Source organism: Staurois parvus, unplaced genomic scaffold (assembly GCF_062004578.1).
Source record: "Staurois parvus isolate SC_StPar_1 unplaced genomic scaffold, SC_StPar_1.0 ptg000299l, whole genome shotgun sequence".
NCBI classification, from domain to species: Eukaryota; Metazoa; Chordata; class Amphibia; order Anura; family Ranidae; genus Staurois; species Staurois parvus.
In genome coordinates this window covers 21,996,520-22,022,699 of record NW_028318095.1, presented here as the reverse complement: position 1 = coordinate 22,022,699, position 26,180 = coordinate 21,996,520, and the positions used below count along the sequence as shown (strand labels likewise).

Sequence of the window (26,180 nt, the reverse complement as noted above, 5' to 3'; positions counted from 1 at the left end):
TTATTTTTTGTGTAACGCACACTCCGGCTTTTACGCATGAGCTGCCACGTTCGACGCTGTACGCTGTCTTTGGTAGGGTGGTGGACCTCGCACATGCGCCTGGGCTCAGGCTCTGACCTCTCGCGTCATCGTGTGAGTCCGCGCGTGCGCCCAGCTCCGGCCAGACTCTCGCGCGATTAGTAAGTTGTGGTGACGCGAGACTTCCTGGCTCCGGCACGGTGCTGCTGAATGGTGTGCGGGGGGAGCCGGTACCGAGCTGAGGCCTGCAAGGGGCAGGGCGGCTCCGGGATGAGAGGCGCACGGTAGTGAGAGGCCGAAAGGGGGGCGGCGGCCCGTCATTGCCCGGGCAATATGGTTGGCTGTATCGGGCTCGGCACTAGAATGGCGAGGAGCGCTGCCCTCATCCACCCCGCTGCCCCGCTGAGGTTCGGACTGGAGAGTCGGCTGTCAAGGTGACCGATGGGAGCTGTGCGAGGGCGGAGAGCGAGCCCGGAGTTCAGCTTCACCGCCGTCTGCCGGCCAGGGGAGCCGAGCCAGCCGTGCTGAGGTGGCATTCCTTCCATAGAGAGAGGACAGGTGTGTGTGACGGGGTGGGGTACACCTGTCCTCTGTGTGCGGAGCCCCGCTCTGATATCTACCGGATAGACTAGACACCCATCATACTTGTCATTGGGGAGCCTGGGACAGCGCCGCATGGTGACATCTACTCCACTCCAGATCCCCTCCACGGCAGAGGGTTATCTCCCCCCCCTCCTCCAAGGCAGAGGGTTATCTCCCCCCCCCCCCTCCTCCACGGCAGAGGGTTATCTCCCCCCCCCCCCTCCTCCACGGCAGAGGGTTATCTCCCCCCCCCCCCTCCACGGCAGAGGGTTATCTCCCCCCCCCCTCCACGGCAGAGGGTTATCTCCCCCCCCCCCTCCACGGCAAAGGGTTATCTCCCCCCCCTCCTCCACGGCGGAGGGTTATCTCCCCCCCCCTCCTCCACGGCAAAGGGTTATCTCGCCCCCCCCTCCTCCACGGCAAAGGGTTATCTCGCCCCCCCCTCCTCCACGGCGGAGGGTTATCTCCCCCCCCCTCCTCCTCCACGGTGGAGGGTTATCTCCCCCCCCCCCCTCCTCCTCCACGGCGGAGGGTTATCTTCCCCCCCCTTCCTCCTCCACGGCGGAGGGTTATCTTCCCCCCCCTTCCTCCTCCACGGCGGAGGGTTATCTCCCCCCCCCTCCTCCACGGCGGAGGGTTATCTCCCCCCCCTCCTCCACGGCGGAGGGTTATCTCCCCCCCCTCCTCCACGGCGGAGGGTTATCTCCCCCTCCCTCCTCCTCCACGGCAAAGGGTTATCTCCCCCCCCTCCTCCACGGCGGAGGGTTATCTCCCCCCCCCTCCTCCACGGCAAAGGGTTATCTCCCCCCCCCCCTCCTCCACGGCAAAGGGTTATCTCCCCCCCCCCTCCTCCACGGCAAAGGGTTATCTCCCCCCCCCTCCTCCACGGCGGAGGGTTATCTCCCCCCCCCTCCTCCACGGCAAAGGGTTATCTCCCCCCCCTCCTCCTCCACGGCAAAGGGTTATCTCCCCCCCCCCCTCCTCCACGGCAAAGGGTTATCTCCCCCCCCCCCCTCCTCCACGGCAAAGGGTTATCTCCCCCCCCCCTCCTCCACGGCAAAGGGTTATCTCCCCCCCCCTCCTCCACGGCGGAGGGTTATCTCCCCCCCCCCCCCCTCCACGGCAAAGGGTTATCTCCCCCCCTCCTCCACGGCGGAGGGTTATCTCCCCCCCCTCCTCCTCCACGGCGGAGGGTTATCTCCCCCCCCCTCCTCCTCCACGGCGGAGGGTTATCTCCCCCCCCCTCCTCCTCCACGGCGGAGGGTTATCTCCCCCCCCCCTCCTCCTCCACGGCGGAGGGTTATCTCCCCCCCCCCTCCTCCTCCACGGCGGAGGGTTATCTCCCCCCCCCTCCTCCTCCACGGCGGAGGGTTATCTCCCCCCCCCCTCCTCCTCCACGGCGGAGGGTTATCTCCCCCCCCCCTCCTCCTCCACGGCGGAGGGTTATCTCCCCCCCCCCCTCCTCCTCCACGGCGGAGGGTTATCTCCCCCCCCCTCCTCCTCCACGGCGGAGGGTTATCTCCCCCCCTCCTCCTCCACGGCGGAGGGTTATCTCCCCCCCCTCCTCCTCCACGGCGGAGGGTTATCTCCCCCCCCCTCCTCCACGGCAAAGGGTTATCTCGCCCCCCCCTCCTCCACGGCAAAGGGTTATCTCCCCCCCTCCTCCACGGCGGAGGGTTATCTCCCCCCCCCTCCTCCTCCACGGCGGAGGGTTATCTCCCCCCCCCCTCCTCCTCCACGGCGGAGGGTTATCTCCCCCCCCCTCCTCCTCCACGGCGGAGGGTTATCTTCCCCCCCCTTCCTCCTCCACGGCGGAGGGTTATCTTCCCCCCCCTTCCTCCTCCACGGCGGAGGGTTATCTCCCCCCCCTCCTCCACGGTGGAGGGTTATCTCCCCCCCCTCCTCCACGGCGGAGGGTTATCTCCCCCTCCCTCCTCCTCCACGGCAAAGGGTTATCTCCCCCCCCCTCCTCCACGGCGGAGGGTTATCTCCCCCCCCCTCCTCCACGGCAAAGGGTTATCTCCCCCCCCCCTCCTCCACGGCAAAGGGTTATCTCCCCCCCCCCCTCCTCCACGGCAAAGGGTTATCTCCCCCCCCCCTCCTCCACGGCAAAGGGTTATCTCCCCCCCCCTCCTCCACGGCGGAGGGTTATCTCCCCCCCCCTCCTCCACGGCAAAGGGTTATCTCCCCCCCTCCTCCTCCACGGCAAAGGGTTATCTCCCCCCCCCCTCCTCCACGGCAAAGGGTTATCTCCCCCCCCTCCTCCACGGCAAAGGGTTATCTCCCCCCCCCCCCTCCTCCACGGCAAAGGGTTATCTCCCCCCCCTCCTCCACGGCGGAGGGTTATCTCCCCCCCCCCTCCACGGCAAAGGGTTATCTCCCCCCCCTCCTCCACGGCGGAGGGTTATCTCCCCCCCCCTCCTCCTCCACGGCGGAGGGTTATCTCCCCCCCCCCTCCTCCTCCCACGGCGGAGGGTTATCTCCCCCCCCCCTCCTCCTCCACGGCGGAGGGTTATCTCCCCCCTCCCTCCTCCTCCACGGCGGAGGGTTATCTCCCCCCCCTCCCTCCTCCACGGCGGAGGGTTATCTCCCCCCCCCTCCTCCTCCCGGCGGAGGGTTATCTCCCCCCCCCTCCTCCTCCACGGCGGAGGGTTATCTCCCCCCCCCTCCTCCTCCACCGGCGGAGGGTTATCCCCCCCCCCCCTCCTCCTCCACGGCGGAGGGTTATCTCCCCCCCCCCCCTCCTCCTCCACGGCGGAGGGTTATCTCCCCCCCCCTCCTCCTCCACGGCGGAGGGTTATCTCCCCCCCTCCTCCTCCACGGCGGAGGGTTATCTCCCCCCCCTCCTCCTCCACGGCGGAGGGTTATCTCCCCCCCCCTCCTCCTCCACGGCGGAGGGTATCTCCCCCCCCCTCCTCCTCCACGGCGGAGGGTTATCTCCCCCCCCCTCCTCCTCCACGGCGGAGGGTTATCTCCCCCCCCCCCCTCCTCCTCCACGGCGGAGGGTTATCTCCCCCCCCCCTCCTCCTCCACGGCGGAGGGTTATCTCCCCCCCCCCTCCTCCTCCACGGCGGAGGGTTATCTCCCCCCCCCCCTCCTCCTCCACGGCGGAGGGTTATCTCCCCCCCCCCCTCCTCCTCCACGGCGGAGGGTTATCTGCCCCCCCCCCTCCTCCTCCACGGCGGAGGGTTATCTCCCCCCCCCCCTCCTCCTCCACGGCGGAGGGTTATCTCCCCCCCCCCTCCTCCTCCACGGCGGAGGGTTATCTCCCCCCCCCCTCCTCCTCCACGGCGGAGGGTTATCTCCCCCCCCCCCTCCTCCTCCACGGCGGAGGGTTATCTCCCCCCCCCTCCTCCTCCACGGCGGAGGGTTATCTCCCCCCCCCCCTCCTCCTCCACGGCGGAGGGTTATCTCCCCCCCCCCCCTCCTCCTCCACGGCGGAGGTTATCTCCCCCCCCCCTCCTCCTCCACGGCGGAGGGTTATAATCCCCCCCCCCCTCCTCCTCCACGGCGGAGGGTTTGCCCCCCCCCCCCTCCACGGCGGAGGGTTTGCCCCCCCCCCTCCACGGCGGAGGGTTTGCCCCCCCCCCTCCACGGCGGAGGGTTTGCCCCCCCCCCTCCACGGCGGAGGGTTTGCCCCCCCCTCCACGGCGGAGGGTTTGCCCCCCCCCCCACGGCGGAGGGTTGTCGCCCCCCCCCCTCCACGGCGGAGGGTCGTCGCCCCCCCCCCCCCCCTCCACGGCGGAGGGGTCGTCGCCCCCCCCCTCCTCCACGGCGGAGGGTCGTCGCCCCCCCCCTCCTCCACGGCGGAGGGTCGTCGCCCCCTCCTCCTCCACGGCGGAGGGTCGTCGCCCCCTCCCTCCTCCACGGCGGAGGGTCGTCGCCCCCTCCTCCTCCACGGCGGAGGGTCGTCGCCCCCTCCTCCTCCACGGCGGAGGGTCGTCGCCCCCTCCTCCTCCACGGCGGAGGGTCGTCGCCCCCTCCTCCTCCACGGCGGAGGGTCGTCGCCCCCTCCTCCTCCACGGCGGAGGGTCGTCGCCCCCTCCTCCTCCACGGCGGAGGGTCGTCGCCCCCTCCTCCTCCACGGCGGAGGGTCGTCGCCCCCTCCTCCTCCACGGCGGAGGGTCGTCGCCCCCTCCTCCTCCACGGCGGAGGGTCGTCGCCCCCTCCTCCTCCACGGCGGAGGGTCGTCGCCCCCTCCTCCTCCACGGCGGAGGGTCGTCGCCCCCTCCTCCTCCACGGCGGAGGGTCGTCGCCCCCTCCTCCTCCACGGCGGAGGGTCGTCGCCCCCTCCTCCTCCACGGCGGAGGGTCGTCGCCCCCTCCTCCTCCACGGCGGAGGGTCGTCGCCCCCCTCCTCCTCCACGGCGGAGGGTCGTCGCCCCCTCCTCCTCCACGGCGGAGGGTCGTCGCCCCCTCCTCCTGCACGGCGGAGGGTCGTCGCCCCCTCCTCCTGCACGGCGGAGGGTCGTCGCCCCCTCCTCCTGCACGGCGGAGGGTCGTCGCCCCCTCCTCCTGCACGGCGGAGGGTCGTCGCCCCCTCCTCCTGCACGGCGGAGGGTCGTCGGCCCCCTCCTCCTGCACGGCGGAGGGTCGTCGCCCCCTCCTCCTGCACGGCGGAGGGTCGTCGCCCCCTCCTCCTCCACGGCGGAGGGTCGTCGCCCCCTCCTCCTCCACGGCGGAGGGTCGTCGCCCCCTCCTCCTCCACGGCGGAGGGTCGTCGCCCCCTCCTCCTCCACGGCGGAGGGTCGTCGCCCCCTCCTCCTCCACGGCGGAGGGTCGTCGCCCCCTCCTCCTCCACGGCGGAGGGTCGTCGCCCCCCCCCCCTCCTCCACGGCGGAGGGTCCGTGGCCCCCCCCCCTCCTCCACGGCGGAGGGTCGTGGCCCCCCCCCCCTCCTCCACGGCGGAGGGTCGTGGCCCCCCCCCTCCTCCACGGCGGAGGGTCGTGGCCCCCCCCCCTCCTCCACGGCGGAGGGTCGTGGCCCCCCCCCTCCTCCACGGCGGAGGGTCGTGGCCCCCCCCCTCCTCCACGGCGGAGGGTCGTCGCCCCCCCCCCTCCTCCACGGCGGAGGGTCGTCGCCCCCCCCCCTCCTCCACGGCGGAGGGTCGTCGCCCCCCCCCTCCTCCACGGCGGAGGGTCCGTCGCCCCCCCCCCTCCTCCACGGCGGAGGGTCGTCGCCCCCCCCCCCCCTCCTCCACGGCGGGAGGGTCGTCGCCCCCCCCCCTCCTCCACGGCGGAGGGTCGTCGCCCCCCCCCTCCTCCACGGCGGAGGGTCGTCGCCCCCCCCCCTCCTCCACGGCGGAGGGTCGTCGCCCCCCCCCTCCTCCACGGCGGAGGGTCGTCGCCCCCCCCCTCCTCCACGGCGGAGGGTCGTCGCCCCCCCCCCTCCTCCACGGCGGAGGGTCGTCGCCCCCCCCCCTCCTCCACGGCGGAGGGTCGTCGCCCCCCCCCCCCCACGCGGAGGGTCGTCGCCCCCCCCCCCTCCTCCACGGCGGAGGGTCGTCGCCCCCCCCTCCTCCTCCACGGCGGAGGGTCGTCGCCCCCTCCTCCTGCACGGCGGAGGGTCGTCGCCCCCTCCTCCTGCACGGCGGAGGGTCGTCGCCCCCTCCTCCTGCACGGCGGAGGGTCGTCGCCCCCTCCTCCTGCACGGCGGAGGGGTCGTCGCCCCCTCCTCCTGCACGGCGGAGGGTCGTCGCCCCCTCCTCCTGCACGGCGGAGGGTCGTCGCCCCCTCCTCCTGCACGGCGGAGGGTCGTCGCCCCCTCCTCCTGCACGGCGGAGGGTCGTCGCCCCCTCCTCCTGCACGGCGGAGGGTCGTCGCCCCCTCCTCCTCCACGGCGGAGGGTCGTCGCCCCCTCCTCCTCCACGGCGGAGGGTCGTCGCCCCCTCCTCCTCCACGGCGGAGGGTCGTCGCCCCCTCCTCCTCCACGGCGGAGGGTCGTCGCCCCCTCCTCCTCCACGGCGGAGGGTCGTCGCCCCCTCCTCCTCCACGGCGGAGGGTCGTCGCCCCCTCCTCCTCCACGGCGGAGGGTCGTCGCCCCCTCCTCCTCCACGGCGGAGGGTCGTCGCCCCCCCCCCTCCTCCACGGCGGAGGGTCGTGGCCCCCCCCCTCCTCCACGGCGGAGGGTCGTGGCCCCCCCCCTCCTCCACGGCGGAGGGTCGTGGCCCCCCCCCTCCTCCACGGCGGAGGGTCGTGGCCCCCCCCCCCTCCTCCACGGCGGAGGGTCGTGGGCCCCCCCCCCTCCTCCACGGCGGAGGGTCGTGGCCCCCCCCCCCTCCTCCACGGCGGAGGGTCGTGGCCCCCCCCCCTCCTCCACGGCGGAGGGTCGTGGCCCCCCCCCCTCCTCCACGGCGGAGGGTCGTGGCCCCCCCCCCCTCCTCCACGGCGGAGGGTCGTCGCCCCCCCCCCTCCTCCACGGCGGAGGGTCGTCGCCCCCCCCCTCCTCCACGGCGGAGGGTCGTCGCCCCCCCCCCTCCTCCACGGCGGAGGGTCGTCGCCCCCCCCTCCTCCACGGCGGAGGGTCGTCGCCCCCCCCCCTCCTCCACGGCGGAGGGTCGTCGCCCCCCCCCCCTCCTCCACGGCGGAGGGTCGTCGCCCCCCCCCCCTCCTCCTCCACGGCGGAGGGTCGTCGGCCCCCCCCCTCCTCCTCCACGGCGGAGGGTCGTCGCCCCCCCCCCTCCTCCTCCACGGCGGAGGGTCGTCGCCCCCCCCCCTCCTCCTCCACGGCGGAGGGTCGTCGCCCCCCCCCCCTCCTCCTCCGGCGGAGGGTCGTCGCCCCCCCCCTCCTCCTCCACGGCGGAGGGTCGTCGCCCCCCCCTCCTCCTCCACGGCGGAGGGTCGTCGCCCCCCCCCTCCTCCTCCACGGCGGAGGTTCGTCGCCCCCCCCCCTCCTCCTCCACGGCGGAGGTTCGTCGCCCCCCCTCCTCCTCCACGGCGGAGGGTTGTCCCCCCCCCCCATCCTTCTTCACGGCAGGGTGTTGTCCCTCCCTCTCCCCTTCCCACCCCGTCATGAGGACATGGGTGGTATTAAAAATTTGACAGGCCTAACTCTTCCCCAGTTAGTACAAAAAAAAATGTTCTTAGAAAAGCTTTCATTTCTGCAGATTAGGAGGATGCTTTCATTGTGCCCTCATCAAGGCTGGAAAATGTACCCCAGGAGCCAGAGCTTAGGGTGTTGCTTTTTTATTAAAGTTCATCTGGTTGAGCAGGGACTGGGCACATTTTGATCAGTGTGTGGCTTTTCCTGTTTATCGATCACACTGTAAAACTGCTGATCAGTGTTTTCTGACAGCAAAAAGTCCCTGCTTTCAGAACATAATGGATTCCTCCATCCACCTCGCTTGTGTGGATCCATTCCGGGTTTTTGTTTTCCATTCAGGTTGCCAGCTGAGCGAAGAAAACGCACCCTATATGCCTAATCTGAAGCTTGCTTTTCCATACTGACTCTTGGCTAGGACTAGAGGTGTAGGGCCCATAGCACTGCCTTATAAAAGCAGTCCTGAATGTCTGTGCATTTCGTGACCTATTTATAATGTCCAGTGATTTTTTTTTTTTTTTAACTTGAATATTGAGGGGGGGTGCTGTCAGTGAATATTGGGGAGGCAGGCAGAAGAGTCTAGTCACAGGACCTGTCAGTTGTGACCAGTGTCTTCTCCAGTCATGCAGTGGCAAGGTTCTCTGCATTCTTAGGTAGAGACTACTAATGTGGATCATTGTGGCCTCATCACCAGTCACAGTTTGGGTTGATCATTGCAGTGCCAGTAGAGAGCAGATAATGTTACTGAGCCCATAGATGGTGGATCAGATTAGGTGACGTAGTACCTGAGCGATACCTGCAGATGCTTCCAGTCAAGGCATGTGGGGTAGTAGTAGGAAAACCGTTAAGGAAACCTGTCCCATCACTTTCCTTCCCTTACTGAGTCCATGCACACTGGCCTTACTAAAATAGCAGTTCTTTTGACAGAAAATAACACTCATATAGAACGTTTTTGTACAGGTGTTTTATGAGCATTTTTGCGGTTTTCTTTTTTTTTTGTAGCAGCTGTGCATGACAACCAATCAGCTTCCACCTTCAACTTGCTTAAAAATGATAGAAGCTGACTGGTTTTCTTTTATTTTCAAAGTTTTTAACTGACCTAGCTAGAGACGAAAGTTGAGTTGCAATGAATAGCTGCTCCAGATTCTGTAAATTTCCTCAAAGTCTCTGCTTAACAGACAAACCTACCAGAACAACTCTTTCAGCAGTTTGATGAACTAATCTGCTTGCTTCCCGTATTTGTGTTTCCAGTTGTGAGATTCCCCACTGATAGTCTGTGACTTCAACAGTCCTGCTGAAGCTGTTGCTGTCTCACATTTAGAGTCAGTTATTTTTTTCTACCATATACAGTGGGACAAAAAAAGTATTTAGTCAGCCACCAATTGTGCAAGTTCTCCCACTTAAAAAGATGAGAGGCCTGTAATTGGCATCATAGGTAGACCTCAACTATGAGAGACAAAATGAGATAAAAAATCCAGACAATCACATTGGCTGATTTGGAAAGAATTTATTTGCAAATTATGGTGGAAAATAAGTATTTGGTCACCTACAAACAAGCAAGATTTCTGGCTCTCACAGACCTGTACCTTCTTCAAGAGGCTCCTCTGTCCTGCACTCATTACCTGTATCAATGGCACCTGTTTGAACTTGTTATCAGTATAAAAGACACCTGTCCACAACCTCAAACAGTCACACTCCAAACTCCACTATGGTGAAGACTAAAGAGCTGTCGAAGGACACCAGAAACAAAATTGTAGACCTGCACCAGGCTGGGAAGACTGAATCTGTAATAGGCAAGCAGCCTGGTGTGAACAAATCAACTGTGGAAGCAATAATTAGAAAATGGAAGACATACAAGACCACTGATAATCTCCCTCGATCTGGGGCTCCATGCAAGATCTCACCCCATGGGGTCAAAATGATCACAAGAACGGTGAGCAAAAATCCCAGGACCACACGGGGGAACCTAGTGAATGACCTGCAGAGAGCTGGGTCCAACGTAACAAAGGCTACCATCAGTAACACACTACGCCGCCAGGGACTCAGATCCTGCAGTGCCAGACGTGTCCCCCTGCTTAAGCCAGTACATGTCCGGGCCCGTCTGAAGTTTGCTAGAGAGCATTTGGATGAGCCAGAAGAGGATTAGGAGAATATCATATGGTCAGATGAAACCAAAATAGAATGGTTTGGTAGAAACACAACTCGTCGTGTTTGGAGGAGAGAGAATGCAGAGTTGCATCCAAAGAACACCATACCTACTGTGAAACATGGGGGTGGCAACATCATGCTTTGGGGCTGTTTCTCCACAAAGGGACCAGGACGACTGATCCATGTACAGGACAGAATGAATGGGGCCATGTATCGTGAGATTTTGAGTGCAAACCTCCTTCCATCAGCAAGGGCATTGAAGATGAAACGTGGCTGGGTCTTCCAACATGACAATGATCCCAAACATACCGCCCAGGCAATGAAGGAGTGGCTTCGTAAAAAGCATTTCAAGGTCCTGGAGTGGCCTAGCCAGTCTCCAGGTCTCAACCCCATAGAAAACCTTTGGAGGGAGTTGAAAGTCCGTGTTGCCCAGCGACAGCCCCAAAACATCACTGCTCTAGAGGAGATCTGCATGGAGGAATGGGCCAACATACCAGCAACAGTGTGTGCTAACCTTGTGAAGACTTACAGGAAACGTTTGACCTCTGTCATTGCCAACAAAGGATATATAACAAAGTATTGAGATGAACTTTTAATATTGACCAAATACTTATTTTCCACCATAATTTGCAAATAAATGCTTTCCAAATCAGCCAATGTGATTGTCTGGATTTTTTATCTCATTTTGTCTCTCATAGTTGAGGTCTACCTATGATGCCGATTACAGGCCTCTCTCATCTTTTTAAGTGGGAGAACTTGCACAATTGGTGGCTGACTAAATACTTTTTTGCCCCACTGTAGAAGCCTCTAGGACAAAAAGGAGAATTCTACTGAAGATATTTGAACCACTTGACTTCCAGAAGATTTTATCCCCTCCCTTAACTGAGCATTTATTGCAATTCAGCACTGCACTATAACTGGCAATTGCACGGTCAGACAACACTATACACAAATTAAATTTATTTTATTTTTTCACACAATTACAGCCTTCTTTTGGTGGTATATGATCACCACTGTTTTTTTTTATTTTTTGTGATATAAATGAAAGACCGAAAATATTGGGAAAAAAAATGTTCTACTTTGTTATAAAAACGCAAATTTTGTCATATTTAGGCCAAAATGTATTCTACTGCATGTCTTTGGTTAAAAAAAAAAATCCCTGTAAGTATATATATTACTTGGCTTGTTTTGAAAGTTCTATCATCTAAAAGGTTTGTGTGTGTGTGTGTGTGTGTGTGTGTGTGTGTGTGTGTATATATACACTGCTCAAGAAAATTAAAGGAACACTTTTTTTTTTAATCGGGGTATAGCATCGAGTCATTTACACTCCTGGGATATTGATTTGGTCAGTTAAGTAGCAGAGGGGGTTGTTAATCAGTTTCAGCTGCTTTGGTGTTAAATTAACAGGTGCACTAGATTAGCAACAATGAGATGACCCCCAAAACAGGAATGGTTTTACAGGTGGAGGCCACTGACATTTTATTCCCTACTCATCTTTTCTGACCACTAGATTTGCATTTGGCTAGGGTCAGTGTCACTACTGGTAGTATGAGGCGATACCTGCACCCTAAAGAGGTTGCACAGGCAGTTCATCTCCTCCAGGATGACACATCAATACGTCCCATTGCTGGAAGGTTTGCTGTGTCTCCCAGCACAGTCTCAAGAGCATGGAGGAGATTCCAGGAGACAGGCGGCTACTCTAGGAGAGCTGGACAGGGCTGTAGAAGGTCCTTAACCCATCTGCAGGACCGTTATCTGTTCTTTTGTCAAGGAATGACAGAATGAGCTCTGCCAGAGCCCTACAAAATTACCTCCAGCAGGCAACTAGTGTGAGTGTCTCTGACCAAACAATCAGAAATGGACTACATGAGGGTGGCCTGAGGGCCCAACGTCCTATAGTGGGCCCTGTGCTCCCTGCCTGGCACCATAAAGCTTGATTTGGCATTTGCCATTGAACACCAAAATTGTCAGGTTTGTGCCACTGGTGCCCTGCGCTTTTCACAAATTAGTTCAGGTTTCTCCCTGAGCACATGTGACGGGGTCTGGAAAAGCCGTGGAGAACAATATGCTGCCTGTAACATCGTTCAGCATGACCGTTTTGGTGGGGGATCAGTGATGGTCTGGGGAGGCATATCCATGGAGGGACACACAGATCTCTACAGGCTAGACGATTGGCACCCTGACTGCCATTAAGTATCGGGATGAAATCCTTAGACCATTGTCAGACCCTACGCTGGTGCAGCTGGTCCTTGGTTCCTCCTGGTGCACGACAATGCCCGGCCTCATGTGGTGAGAGTATGCAGGCAGTTACTGGAGGATGAAGGAATTGATACCATTGAATGGCCCCCACGCTCGCCTGACCGAAATCCAATAAAACACCTCTGGGATATCCTGTTTTGGTCTATCCGACACCGCCAGGTTGCACCTCAGACTGTCAAGAAGATAAGTGGTGCCCTGGTCCAGATCGGGGAGGAAATACCCCAGGACACCATCCGTCATCTCATTAGGTGCATGCCCAAATATTGTCAGGCATGTATACAAGCACGTGGGGGCCATACAAACTACTGAGGACCATTATGAGTTGTTGCAATGAAATTTTAGTTAAATGGTTTAGCCTGCTGCTTCTATTTTTCACTTTAATTTTGGGGTGTCTTTCAAAATAGTTCTCTGTAGATTGATAATTTTCATTTCCATCAAATTATGGGACATTGTTACGTTCCTAACACATTACCTAGTCCCTATCAGTATAGATATCCAGCATGATATTTTTCCCAATTGAGATCTAATGTGTTTTCAAAGTGTTCCTTTACATTTTTTTAGGTGTGTGTGTACAGCAACCAATCTGCTCATTTGTCCTCTGACATCAACAAGGCATTTTTGTCCACACAACTGCCACTCGCTGGAAAGCATCTCTTTTTTTGGACCATTCTCTGTAAAGTTTTTGAAATACGCAGACCAACCCGACTGGCACCAACAACCATGCCACGTTCAAAGTCACTTAAATCCCCTTTCTCCCCTCTTCTAATGCTCGGTTTGAACTTCAGAAAGTAGTCTGCACCACATTTACTTGCCTAAATGCATTGAGTTGCTGCCATGTGATCGGCTGATTAGCAATTTGTGATACCAAGCAATTGGAACAGTTGTACCTAATAAAGTGGCCAGTGAGTGTATATGTGCACACTTTTAACCTGAATTGCAAATTTTAACCAGTCTTCAGATCCAGACAACATAGTCAGTGCAGAGGTCTCTCCTGCATCTACAGCAGGTCACAGATTCACCACCACCCTGCTGATTTGCACAGAGAAGACTTGTCAGCACAATAAACTCATCCTACTGCTCTCACCTCAGCATAAACCCTTGCAGCAAAGCTTAAATGGTTCCTAGCACTGGCCTTTCCTCTAGCCTTAGTGCTGCTCGCAGAGCAAGTTCAACTCCAAGAATTAATAACATTTTTAAATGTAACTGATTTTAAAGCTTAATTCCAGACACTTATAAAGGACATAAGTGAATGTAGCTTGGTATGAATTAATACATCATCAAATGTATTTCTCTTTGAATGCCAGCAATGCAAGTACCTGAATTTGAATCTGTATCTGCTTCTTGCAGCCTACTGATCAGTCTGTATTGCAGAGCTCAGAAAGGGGAAGGTAGTAGTAGTAGGAGTCTCCTAAGTCTGCTGCATCTCCTTTCACTGTCCAGTCACAGGGTAATGTGAGAAACACCTGAAAGTGAAAGTAAAACTGCAGCAGAGAACTATCGGGTTCCCTTTTCTGCTTGGCGGGGCAGTGCTTTGTAAATCTCAGGATTTAATGGACAGAAATGCAAATCTTTGGCCAGGTAAAACGGCTCTTGTATGTACAGTGTATATAGAAAAGAATCACCCCAATTTAAAATAATCACATTTTGTTGCTTTGCAGCCTGAAATGAAGATAAGACAGACTTGATATAAGCCGCCTGGGCTTGCTGGCTTTTAAGAAAAAAAAAAAAGTTATTTTAAGAATGTTCATTCAATTTTCTAATAGTTTGTGGTGTCAAATTTGATGTTCGTTTTTTGACCATAGTGACGAACAATTCGAAGGCGCAAAATAGAAAACTTTACTTGATCAAATTAATTTTCAGACAGTGCGTGTGGTTTTCATTCAGAATTTATTCATTTTTTTAAATGAAATGTTAAATGCAAGTGAAAATTTTCTAATGACATTCGTACAAAGAATTTTTGTACACATATTCTCATCCAAAAATCAATATGTATATGACCAGCATAAGACATTTTAGCAGTAGCATGCATTTTTTTAACATCTGCCATCCTGTCATGATGGGGTTAACCCCCCCCAAAAAAATAGCCCTCTATAGTACAAAAACAGAAAATCACTATTAGGGGCTAATTGTATTGCGAGACAGTGAAAGTAATAATGGAAAAAAATGTAAATTAAGTTTAATTGTAATGCCTTATACTACCTCCTATCAGCCTCCAGCTTCTCTGGGTTCAGAAGCTGATCTTTCCTGCACAGAGCCCTTAAAGCGATTTGTAAATGTTTTTGTTTTAAATAAACTTGTCATACTTGCCTCCTCCGTGATGGTTTTGCACAGAGCAGCCATGATTCTCCTCGTCTGGGGTCCCCTGTCTGTGATTTGGGCTCTTCCAGCCTTCAGAGTGCCCCATAGCAAGCTACAAAGTATAAAATAGAGTGCGCCGATAGCAAGATAAAAAAAAACTTCTGCCTTTAGAATCCCTTACTTCTCCTGTATGCTGTATAGTATATAATGCTTGGGTATACATGTGTGGTGCTTTTTGTTTTGTTTAGCTGGCCGACTTAATGAAAATAACGGATTCCACCATCCACAAAAATGAGGTAGATGGAGGTAGTTCTCCCCACTGCGATATTGTATTCTGGGAGTGTGGCTCTCCAGTGTCAGAATACACTAACCAGAGGCTGCTGCCACTGTTTGTTGAAAGTTTTCCAGGGTGGCTTAGACAGAAATCAATTCAGTGATCAAATGGAGAGGGCCACAGTTAACATTTTACTGGTTTCTGCTGAATTGGCCAAATTATGATTTGTTTGTACTACCCACCTGAAGTGTGTTGGGAACCCAGTGTGAAGTTGCCAACCACCATTCTGTGATGTGTTTTTATACCACTGCACAAACCCTAGGTGCCAGGTATCCCACATTCCTGATATAAAAATAAATAATGGGTAGATGTTTATGATTATTGAAAGCTGTAACTTTTTCCTGAGTTGTCAAGAGACATTTTCATCAAGCAGACAGTTTTTTTTATCTTCCTGCTATATACCCTGAATATGACCAAATGTTCATGCGCTAAGGATGAGCAGTCATTTAGGTGACATGATCAGGTAGTGTTTTATAACTGCTTGCTGCATACTGGTCTTGCTGAGGTTGACCCATTTTGCCATGTAGTCTGAATTGTTAATCCTGCAAAACTCATTAATATTATAGCATTAGAACCAATTTAATTAAATTGAGAAACTAGTGTAAAAACTGGAATGGGACAATATGTCCTAAAAGTATTGCATGTGACACTGCATTATAATCCAAACTGTTTTATTATAAACATATTAAACAGGTGGGAGATTTTGAAAAAAGGAAAGTGTCTTAATGTAGATGCTGAATCACCCCAAAGCACTGAAAAACCCGGGGTGTTCTGTTATACTTGATGGTACAGCTGCATTTTGAGGCAGTTATTTCAACTTTAAACATCTACTTTAATGTTTCATCAGAGAGATATGGAGGCAGCTTTTTGCTGGTGTCCTTCTTACCGTGCTAGTTGCCTGACTGAGTTGAGGCCCAGAACATGCTATGAATGAATATCATAAAAATGTCACTATTTCTTCGGTTTACTTGGTCATTGACTGACTCAGGCAGCATTGAAGCCAAAGCATTAGAATGATGACCAGGGATCTAGCATTTTCAAGAGATATCAGCAATTGCAGCCTACCTTAGTCTCTTGTGACCCTATACTCTGTGATCTGACTTCCTGTTAGAGGGTGGCTGCATTTGTGCTCAGTCAATTACATTCTAGGATGAGGGTGGTATTGTACCAGCACTCCCACAAACACAAAGCTCATGGCACGTTAAAGGCTAACTCCAGAATAAAACAAATTTTGGTCATTTCAGAATGTAAAAATGTCTTGTATTGTCACAAAATACAAATTATTTTGTAAATGGATGTGAGGAGGTTGTGATCATCTGCCTTTTCTCTCCCCTCATCCATTTGCAGAACATTTTCCATCCTGTGAAAAGAATGCAGGATGTTTGTGAAGGGTGAGCAATCCACTATCATTAATGTAGTAGAGCTGGAACTGTATGCATTGGCACCAGACGTTCTCGGTGCTTACGATAATGTATGGGATGAATGAAACCGATTTTTACTTAACGCAGTTGCCTCCACACATGACACGCATATTACAGGCAATTTATTTTTACATAGCAAATGTTCCAAAACAATTTTTTCCCGAGGTTGAGCTGTAAGAATAACTTAAGTTGCACCTAAAGGTGTACTCCTAGTTTATTTTTATGTAGTCTGCTTAATTCCAAAGCGTGAAATACACCAGTGACATTGAGCTTTTACCTGCCGTTGAGGTTTTCTAATGGGGGACTGTGTATATAACATTCATTTATACCGCATAATAACTTGTTTTTGTCTTTTTGTAGGACATGGAGAGATAAATGGTACTACAGGAGACCGACACAATCCTACACGGATCCTGGGTTCTGAGAAATCTGCAAACCAGACTGCCTCTAGGGTTACGAACGGCAGCCAGCAGACCACTGCCGACCTTAACACCAATTCTAGGCACTTAGCCAAGACTATTAATTTTGGCAAAACAAATAACAAGACTAAAACCTTGCTCCAAAAAAACAGTATGGACAAAAAAAATGAAAAGACTTATGAAAGCAAACCTAAAGATATCAAATGCACAGAAAAAGTGGAGGCTGGGCTAATTCAAAATGGTTTGCTTTCAAATAACTCTGGTTTTATAACTAATGGCTATGTGAGCAAAGGTGCAGAGAATGATGGCAGTGGGTCTGAGAGTGGATATGCCACACCCAAAAAAAGGAAAGCTAAGTGTACCAATGCGAAGCCTGCTGAGAACTCCAACCTTCTGACTGGCAAAATGTCAGACCCTGAAATTAGGCTGGATTCTGACAACATAAAATCTGATGGTTTTGCAGAGCAGAAGGGAGGAGCTCGACTGGACAATGGTAAAGCCTCTTGGAAATGTGAGTCTGGATCTACAGGCACCGGTCGGGGAAAACCAAACTCTGGTGATATACAGAGGAAAAACTCAGATGCCAAACCTATTGCTGGAAAAAAGTTTGATGACCGGCCCAAAGGGAAGGCTTCTCCAGTCACTTCTAAAGAGGACTCCTGGACACTGTTTAAACCACCTCCTGTTTTTCCTGTTGACAATAGTAGTGCTAAAATAGTTCCCAAAATAAGTTATGCAAGCAAAGTTAAAGAAAACCTCAACAAAGCAGCCCTGAACAACTCTGTGTTACCCTCTTCCCTTCCATTCTCTTCTCAAGCTGGGGAAACTCCAGCTTCGAACTGTGTGTCCCAGGTTCCCATGTCTGCCATGAAGTCTGTATCTACAGTTAACTTTGCCAATGGGCCCCTTTTAGTAGGAGCTGATGGGGGTTTTATGGCTGCTGCTGCTAGTACTGTATCACACACACTGCCTGGGGGAGCAGAGCCTTCGTCTACAGAATCCTCTCCTGCCTCTTCAAATCCCCCTGAACAAAAGAAGTCTGGCCTTTTTACGTTTTCTTCAAATATGCAACATGCCCTGCCTGAGGTGGTGCAGGGAGAATCGTCTGGACAGTCAAATAAACATAGCTTGGGAGAAATTTTCCAGAATCAGTGGGGCTTGTCTTTTATAAATGAACCTAGTGCTGGCCCTGAGGCTGGAACAGACAAAACAGAGGTTGGGGCTATGATCTGGGAGCACCCTACCCCACAGGTTTCACAGGGGGCTGAAATAGTTTCCTCAGGAAATGAGCGCCCAGTTTTCCCCAAGGCCTATGAGCTGGAGAAACGGACTAGCCCTCAAGTTCTGGATGGTGCCACGCTGAAAGCAGCTCATGGGTCAGGGGGAGATGGGACTGTGTTATCTTTAGAACCACAACATTTAGGAGAGCTGCAAAAGCCAGAAGCTGCTAGCCAGGGTTCATTAGTGTTTCAGTCCAAGGTCTTGGAAATAGAAGTAACTCTTCAGACCTCCCTGAAAAACACTTTACAGACCTCCGCCAAAGATAAGAGGTACCACGGAGATCTTGATTGCAAAGATAGCTGGGGTTCTTTTGACCTGAGGGCTGCTATTATCTATCACACTAAAGGTAAAGTTTGTGTAAGATGTTTGGTTCTGTTTTATCACTTGAACATTTTGTTAAATCTACTCGGTGTATTTGATTCATGTCAAGGTTTGTTATGTGAAAAATGTACTGCTAAGCACTTCAATATACAGAAAAGGGGAGTATGTCCTCTAAAAAAGGGGTTTACCTAGGAATGGCTTCTGATAAGTAAAACATTAATACTGCTTTTCCTTCTACAGTCTTTAGTTAGAAGTAGTGTGAGCAAGATCCTAGAAAATGTATATTATGTAGGGCGCGCTTGTTGGAGCCCAACCTCTGTAGCTGTAAGGTAAAGGTGCCAGATGGATATCAGGGATGGATGGATGGGAGCAGTAACACTGAGGCAGATCTTAGAGTGGAAGCAAGGCTCTAATGCAGTAACAAGAAAAAGAGAGGAAGGTGCAGTATTGATAATTTATTTAGTAAACAATGGAAAATTTGCACTTACAAGATAAACCGTTAAAAAGACTCATCATGTGGTAATTGGATCCACCTGGATCTAATTGATCCATTGTTTACTAAATAAATTGTCAATACTGCACTTAGAGGCACCTTACTCGCTTTTTCTTGAGCAAGATACTAGGCACTCTTAGTATACTAAAAATACAAAAAAAAACCCTCAGGTTTTCTTAACACCTTCATTATCGCAACACAACTTCACATGGGGAAAAAAAACTCTCAATTAACATGAACTATTTTTAATTCTTAAGCTGCTAGCATTAGTAAATAGGAAGGTATATTATATTTACTTGTTTTAAACTTATTTTTTTTTTTTGTTTTATCTTCAGTTGCTTCCTGGTTTCTGCCTTAGGCAGTAATTAAGTTGTACACCCTATAAATCCTTTTTTTTTTTTTTTCTTTTTTTTTTTTTTTTTTTTTTCCCCTTCATCTGAAGGAGGGTTTTTTTGGCTAAGCACACCACCCTTTGAGCTAAGGACAAATGGATTCCTGGAAGTAACTGCTATATGAATTATCTGCCCTTAGTCAAGATGGACATGACTAGAAATGCTAGGGGGTGATTTTCAAAGTGATTTCTCAACAAAATAAAGTTTGGAGACATGGATGGGTGGTAGAATGAGTTTGCTTTAAATATTCAAGTATAACTAAAGGCAAAACTTTTTTTTTTTTTTTTGTTTTGAACAGAGTGCAGAGGGATTAAAACTCCTGTCAGGTTATTTCTGTCTGTGGCCCCGTTAAGGAGATTCATCCTCTTTGTCCTATTACCATTATCGTATTATCGTTGAAGGTGAAAGTAAAAGAAAATTTTGGGTTGTCCACAGAAAAGTAACAGAGGAATAATCTTTAGTGGTGCTCCAAATGAAAATTGTGGTGCCGAAGCAAAATTCATGACACACTTGGCCGAAAACCTAAACTGTTTAAAATTTTAAAAAAATTAACGTGGCTTGCATTTTTGCATTAGTCTATAGGACGTGACTTTGCATATATCGGTACCATTATCTGCACCTTTCTTACTAATGGCAAAATGCTGATAACACTATTTTCGTCCAATATATTGGTGCATCCCTAGAAATCTTCCAATGGGGATTCTAATTCTGGTAAAATGGGGGTCCCCAAGGAGTTCTCTTAATTTTCAGAGATTTCCTCTCACCTCCTTTTTTGCTATGGGACAGGAAGTGAAGGGAAATTTCTGGAATAGGACAGAGATGGCGAAAAAAAAAAACTCTTGACGGGTTGTGACCCTCCCTTGCTCTATCCAAAATGGGGAAAACAATTTTGCCTATAGTTCTACTTTAAAAATTAACCACTTATGCTCTAGAGCTTTTTTTTTTTTTTTTTTTTCATTTTTTTGCACACATGTAAAAATCTGCATTTTTGTCCATAAAAATGCTTAAAAAATCCGGGCAGTTTTTTATTTTCCCATGCGGTGGGGCTGTGCCCACACTGCATGGGTTAGATGCTCATTTTTCTCTAGGGGCTCAGAAAGTAAAGAGATTACCTAATCCGCCGATTTATCTGAGTGCAAGACCAGTTCCAACAAAAGTGAGTACACCCCTAAGTGAAAATGCCCAAATGTGTCAATATTTTGTGTGGCCACCATTATTTTCCAGCACTACCTTAATCCTCTTGGGCATGGAGTTCACCAGAGCTTAACAGGCTGCCACTGGAGTCCTCTTCCACTCCTCCATGACTTTCAGTGCTCAGAAATGTGAGGGGTGTACTCACTTCTGGGAGATACTGTATATAGCCAAAAATATTTGGATACCCTTCCAAATCATTGGATTCAGGTGTATAAAATTAAGCACCTAGGCATGCAGTCTGCTTCTACAAACACTTATGAAGGAATGGGTCGCTCTCAGAAGCTCAGTGAATTCAAGCGTGGTAGCATGATTGCCACCTGTGCAACAAGTCCATCCGTGAAATTTCCTTGCTTCTAACTATTCCACGGTCAAATGTTAGTGGTATTATAAAAAAGTGGAAGCAACTGGGAACAAGAGCAAGGCCACGTAAAATGACAGAGCAGGGTCAACGCATGCTGAAGCACACAGTGCACAGAAGTTGCCAACGTTTTGGAGTCAATAGTTAAAGATCTCCAAACTTCGTGTGGCCTTCAGATTAGCACAACAGTGCTTTCTGAGTAAGCTGGTTGGGCTTATGCTGGGGGAAGGTGCACTAATGTCATCTGCTCCGTGAACTTTCTTGCTGTACAGCATTGAAGAAACATATCTCCCCTCTGCTGCTCCTGCTTGCAAAGAGACATGTGGAACTTTGATCTGTTCCTGCGACCATAACTTTGGTCACCTCCAGATCTCTGATCCTTACCTGCTACCAGATGTCTGGGTTTCATTAGCACCCAAGGCTTTGGCTTGAACCCTGTTGCCTTCCTGCCATGCAGTCACAACATTTCTGATTCTGTATATAGGCGGATGGGGCGATCCTGCCATAACTGGTCCACCAGCTTACACTGTACGAACGGCTCAGAGGCTGCTTGCAGTGCCGTATCCTAATGATGCAAACGTCTGCAGCTTGCAGTCCTGATGTCCTCTGCTCCTAGAATATTTCCAGACATTGGAGACCTTTAGCTCTGTTGGGTGTGACAGGTTCCCCTGCCCTTTTATATTTTTATTTATATACAGTCAGGTCCATAAATATTGGGACATCAACACAATTCTATAATTTGTGGCTCTATACACCACCACAATGGATTTGAAATGAAACGAACAAGATGTGCTTTAACTGCAGACTGTCAGCTTTAATTTGAGGGTATTTACATCCAAATCAGGTGAATGGTGTAGGAATTACAACAGTTTGCATATGTGCCTCCCACTTGTTAAGGTCCAAAAAGTAATGGGACAGAATAATAATCATAAATCAAACTTTCACCTGATTTGGATGTAAATACCCTCAATTTAAAGCTGACAGTCTGCAGTTAAAGCACATCTTGTTCGTTTCATTTCAAATCCATTGTGGTGGTGTATAGAGCCAAAAATTTTAGAATTGTGTCAATGTCCCAATATTTATGGACCTGACTGTGTGTGTGTGTGTATATGTGTATATATATATATATGTGTATATGTATATGTGTGTATATATATATATATATGTGTATATGTATGTATATATATATATATATATATATATATATATATATATATATATATATATATATATAGGCTAATGCTTTAGCTATGGTCAGGCAAGACTCTATGGCCCAAATTGCCCAGTCATTTGCTAAGCTGCTGAGGCTCTGATTCTGTGTGCATGATGAGCCTTCCCCAACGAGTCGCAGTCTTCTGCTATAACTCCCAAATTAGGAGACCTTTTTGGCTCATATCAATGCTGTGTACACACTCTGAAACTAGAGGATCAGTCTATTGCATCCACTAGTGTTGTTTGCTTTTTTTTCCATTCAACACTCTCCCTTTGCACCTTCTGTTAACTCTTTTTCTACAGAGATTGGAAACAGCCTGACAACCAGTTTGTGCTTCCCATTCTCTTATTACTCTTGTGCCCATTTGAGGTTTTGGACACTGGTTAAAGTGCTGGATTGTGGACCCCATGTCCAATAAGCATCTGATCTCAATGGTAATATAGTCTCTTTTTTGGTCCACCTTTTGATACCATTATCAAGGATGGTACAAGTGCAAGAGCACCCTTCTCCCTCAAAGAAGCCTAAAGGCATACTGCAAATTCTTCTTCCATTTTACCTGTTAAACAACCCTTTTTGTTTCTCCACTTCTGCAGCTTCCATGTTGATTCCTCCACCCTCTTCCACTATGTTTGGCTCCTAGTTTACATGCAAGGTCAGGGGCTTAGGATCTCCAAAATCCCCAGACGAGCTTTGCTCTGCATCAAGGTGCTCCCCCGCTTTCTAGACTATGTGAGGAAACCTTGCTGCTTTTATATCTTTTGGCATCCCCATTTTGGGATACTTAGATTACCTCCTGTTGAGGGAACATTGGACAGCATGTTTTTGACTTTACAGAGATTACAGTGGTTTGTACGAATCTTGACTCTTCAAAAGTTGTTGCTGGAACTGATCTAAAAATTTAAGTATCTGGGTCTAGTCCTGGACATGGTTCGGGCCAGAGTTTTTTTCTAAAGGAGAAATTTCAAACTCTCCAATCTCAGGTTCAAGCTGTCCGGTCCAGTTTTCCAATTCTCTGCTTTTGCATGGAATTCTAAGCAGCAAGCCAGTCACTTTCCATTCAGTCCCATTTGCCTAGTTTCACTTCAGACCTCTACAATATAATAGTCAAGCCCCTGATCAGACCAGTTCATTTTGACACTTTGGCCTGGTGGATCTGGAATCAGGGACATCCTTCTTTTCCATCATCTGGATGATTTTCACAAGGGATGTCAGTCTGCTGAGCAAGGGAGGAGTCCTTGTTGATGCAGGCGACTTGGTTGTCCTCTGTGGGATGCAACAAAAATGTAAAAAATTGGCGCTGGAGAGAAAGGAAGAACTAACAGTCTAAAATTGTAGGGGAGTAGTCCGTATTTTAAAGTTTTCCAATGAATATAGTGTAATCAGCAACATCAGGAGGCAGCACCCTTAGAGTAAAGCTGAACTGTGTGCATGGAGAAGAAAAGGAGAGAGGGGTGCCAAACTAAGTGCAGTAGTAAAAGGTTATTTTATTGAGCAAGGTAACTGAGGTAACTCGCTAGATAACAATAGAGAAAAGGCATGTATCTCAGGATGGACGTCGTCCATAAAGGTCCCAGAGGCTGGTGGAGAGGGTAGAATACCATCTAGGAGCCAAGGATGCTGTGGGGGCCTGGTCTCCCCGGTTCCACGCTGGTAGCGTCCAGCAGCTGTGATAGAAGGCTGGAATGCAAAAGGCGTGACATCACCACATGAGCGTAATGCCGCAAGAGGGGGCGGTAACATGTTTCAAAGCGTTAGCTTCTTCGTCAGACCTGATTGGCCACTGGAAGTGGCCATCTACAGTGAGGAACAGAAGTATTTGAACACCCTGCGATTGTGCAAGTTCTCCCACTTAGAAATCATGGAGGGGTCTGAAATTCACATTGTAGGTGCATTCCCACTCAGAGACCGAATTAAAAAAAAAATTTCAGGAAATCGCATTGTATGATTTTTAAAGAATTTATTTGTCTTGCACTGCTGAACATAAGTATTTGAACACCTAAGAAACAGCAAGAATTCTGGCTCTCAAAGACCTGTTACTGTGCCTTTAAAAAGTCCATCTCTACTCCACTCATTAATCTAACTTAGTAGCACCTGTCTGAGCTCTTTAGACACCTGTCCACCCCACAGTCAGTCAGACGCCAACTACTACCATGGGCAAGACCAATGAGCTGTCAAAAGACACCAGAGACAAAATTGTGGATCTCCACAAGGCTGGAAAGGACTACGGGGCAATTGCCAAGCAGCTTGGTGAAAATAGATCAACTGTTGGAGCAATTGTTAGAAAATGGAAGAGGCTAAAGACGACTATCAGTCTCCCTCGGACAGGGGCTCCATGCAAGATCTCACCTCGTGGGGTATCACTGATAAGAAAGGTGAGTAATCAGCCCAGAACTACAAGGGAGGAGCTGGTCAATGACATGAAGAGAGCTGGGACCACAGTTTCAAAGTTCACTGTCGGTCGAACACTATGCCATCATGGTTTCAAATCATACGTTGCACGGAAGGTTCCCCTGCTCAAGTCATCACATGTCCAGGTCCGTCTGAAGTTTGCCAATGACCATCTGGATGATCCAGAGGAGGCATGGGAGAAAGTTATGTGGTCAGATGAGACCAAAGTAGAACTTTTTGGTCTAAACTTCACTCGTCGTGTTTAGAGGAAAAAGGATGAGTTGCATCCCAAGAACACCATCCCTACTGTGAAGCATGGAGGTGGTAACATCATGCTTTGGGGGTGCTTTTCTGCGAAGGGGACAGGACGACTGCACTGTATTAAGGAGAGGATGAATGGGGCCATTTATTGTGAGATTTTGAGCAACAACCTCCTTCCCTCAGAGCAATGAAGATGGGTTGTGGCTGGGTCTTCCAACATGACAACGACCCAAAGCACACAGCCAGGGTAACCAAAGAGTGGCTCCGTAAGAAGCATATGAAGGTTCTGGAGTGGCCTAGCCAGTCTCCAGACCTAAATCCAATAGAACATCTTTGGAGGGAGCTGAAACTCCATGTTGCTCAGCGACAGCCCAGAAACCTGACAGATCTAGAGGAGACCTGTGTGGAGGAGTGGGCCAAAATCCCTGTTGCAGTGTGTGCAAACCTGGTCAAGAACTACAGGAAATGTTTGACCTCTGTAATTGCAAACAAAGGCTTCTGTACCAAATATTAACACTGATTTTCTCAGGTGTTCAAATACTTATGTTCAGCAGTGCAAGACAAATTCTATAAAAATCATACAATGTGATTTCCTGAATTTTTTTTAAAATTCTGTCTCAGTGGGAATGCACCTACAATGTGAATTTCAGACCCCTCCATGATTTCTAAGTGGGAGAACTTGCAAAATGCAGGGGGTTCAAATACTTCTGTTCCTCACTGTATATAGGGAGCAGGAGGGGCGGGGACAGCTGCAGGGGACGAGTCTCACAGCCCCAAGCCGTGGCAATACAGGGGGAAGGAATTTTAATGAAGAAACAATTAAAAACAAAAACAATTAAGAACAATAGTAATAATGGATTGCCCGAGCCATAGAAATGGCAATTGGTAAAGGTGAATTAACAATATGTTTTAAAAATACAATGTGCAACAATCAGACGAATATATCCAACAGCATGATGTACAGTATAACCGTTATAAATATATTAAATATACATAGCAAGTTCTGAATGTTAATGGTTTAACTGTTATACTGTACATCATGCCACTGGATCTATTCGCCTCATTGATGCATGTCGTCTTTTTAAAACATTCTTAATTCAACTTTACCAATCGCTATTTTTATGCCTTGGGCAATCCATTATTACTGTTGGTTTTTATCTACTATTTTTTTTTTTTTTTCATTAAAATTCACCTCCCCGTTTTGCCGTGGCTTGGGGCTGTGAGACTCGTTTCCTGCAGCTGTCCCTGCCTCTCTTGCTTCCTATATAGATGGCCACTTCTAGTGGCCAATCAGGTCTGACGAAGAAGCTGACGCTTCAAAACGCATTACCGCCCCCTCTTGCGACATTACGCTCACGGAGTGACGGCATGTCCGCCCGGCCTCCATTTGCGTTTCAGCTTGGTTTTAATACTGCACTTAGTTTGGCGCCCCTCTCTCCTTTTTGTTCTCTGTGGGATGAATCCTCTCCTTCCTGTTCCTGGGCCTGGACCAGTTTTTGGCTCTCAGCACTATTAACCCCCCTGGCAGTATTCCCGAGTGTAGCTCGGGGTTAACTTTCGGTACCAAAAGCGGTAATCCCGAGCTACACTCAGGATTACACTGCAGCGTTGCTCCGGGATCCCTTTTTCACTTAGCTTGTCCTGCTCTCCTGCGATTTCCCTCCTGCAGCATCCATGGCCATCTCCTCCGGCCGATGCCGGCATTTGTCTTCCGGGTTCCGGTCCCTGCGAGCGTCGGGACATACGGGGGACAGAACTGGCTG

General features: G+C 51.2%; 1 protein-coding gene across 2 annotated transcripts in view; it reads left to right on the top strand.

Moving 5' to 3' along the window:
• NUFIP2 (nuclear FMR1 interacting protein 2) overlaps positions 1-26,180 on the top strand; it is a 92,473-nt gene that overhangs the window by 42,345 nt on the left and 23,948 nt on the right. For both annotated transcript variants that reach the window (XM_089683018.1, XM_089683019.1), the window contains one exon: positions 16,458-18,143. In XM_089683018.1, the coding sequence (XP_089539144.1) occupies positions 16,458-18,143 (1,686 nt within the window). The remainder of the gene's footprint in view (positions 1-16,457; positions 18,144-26,180) is intronic.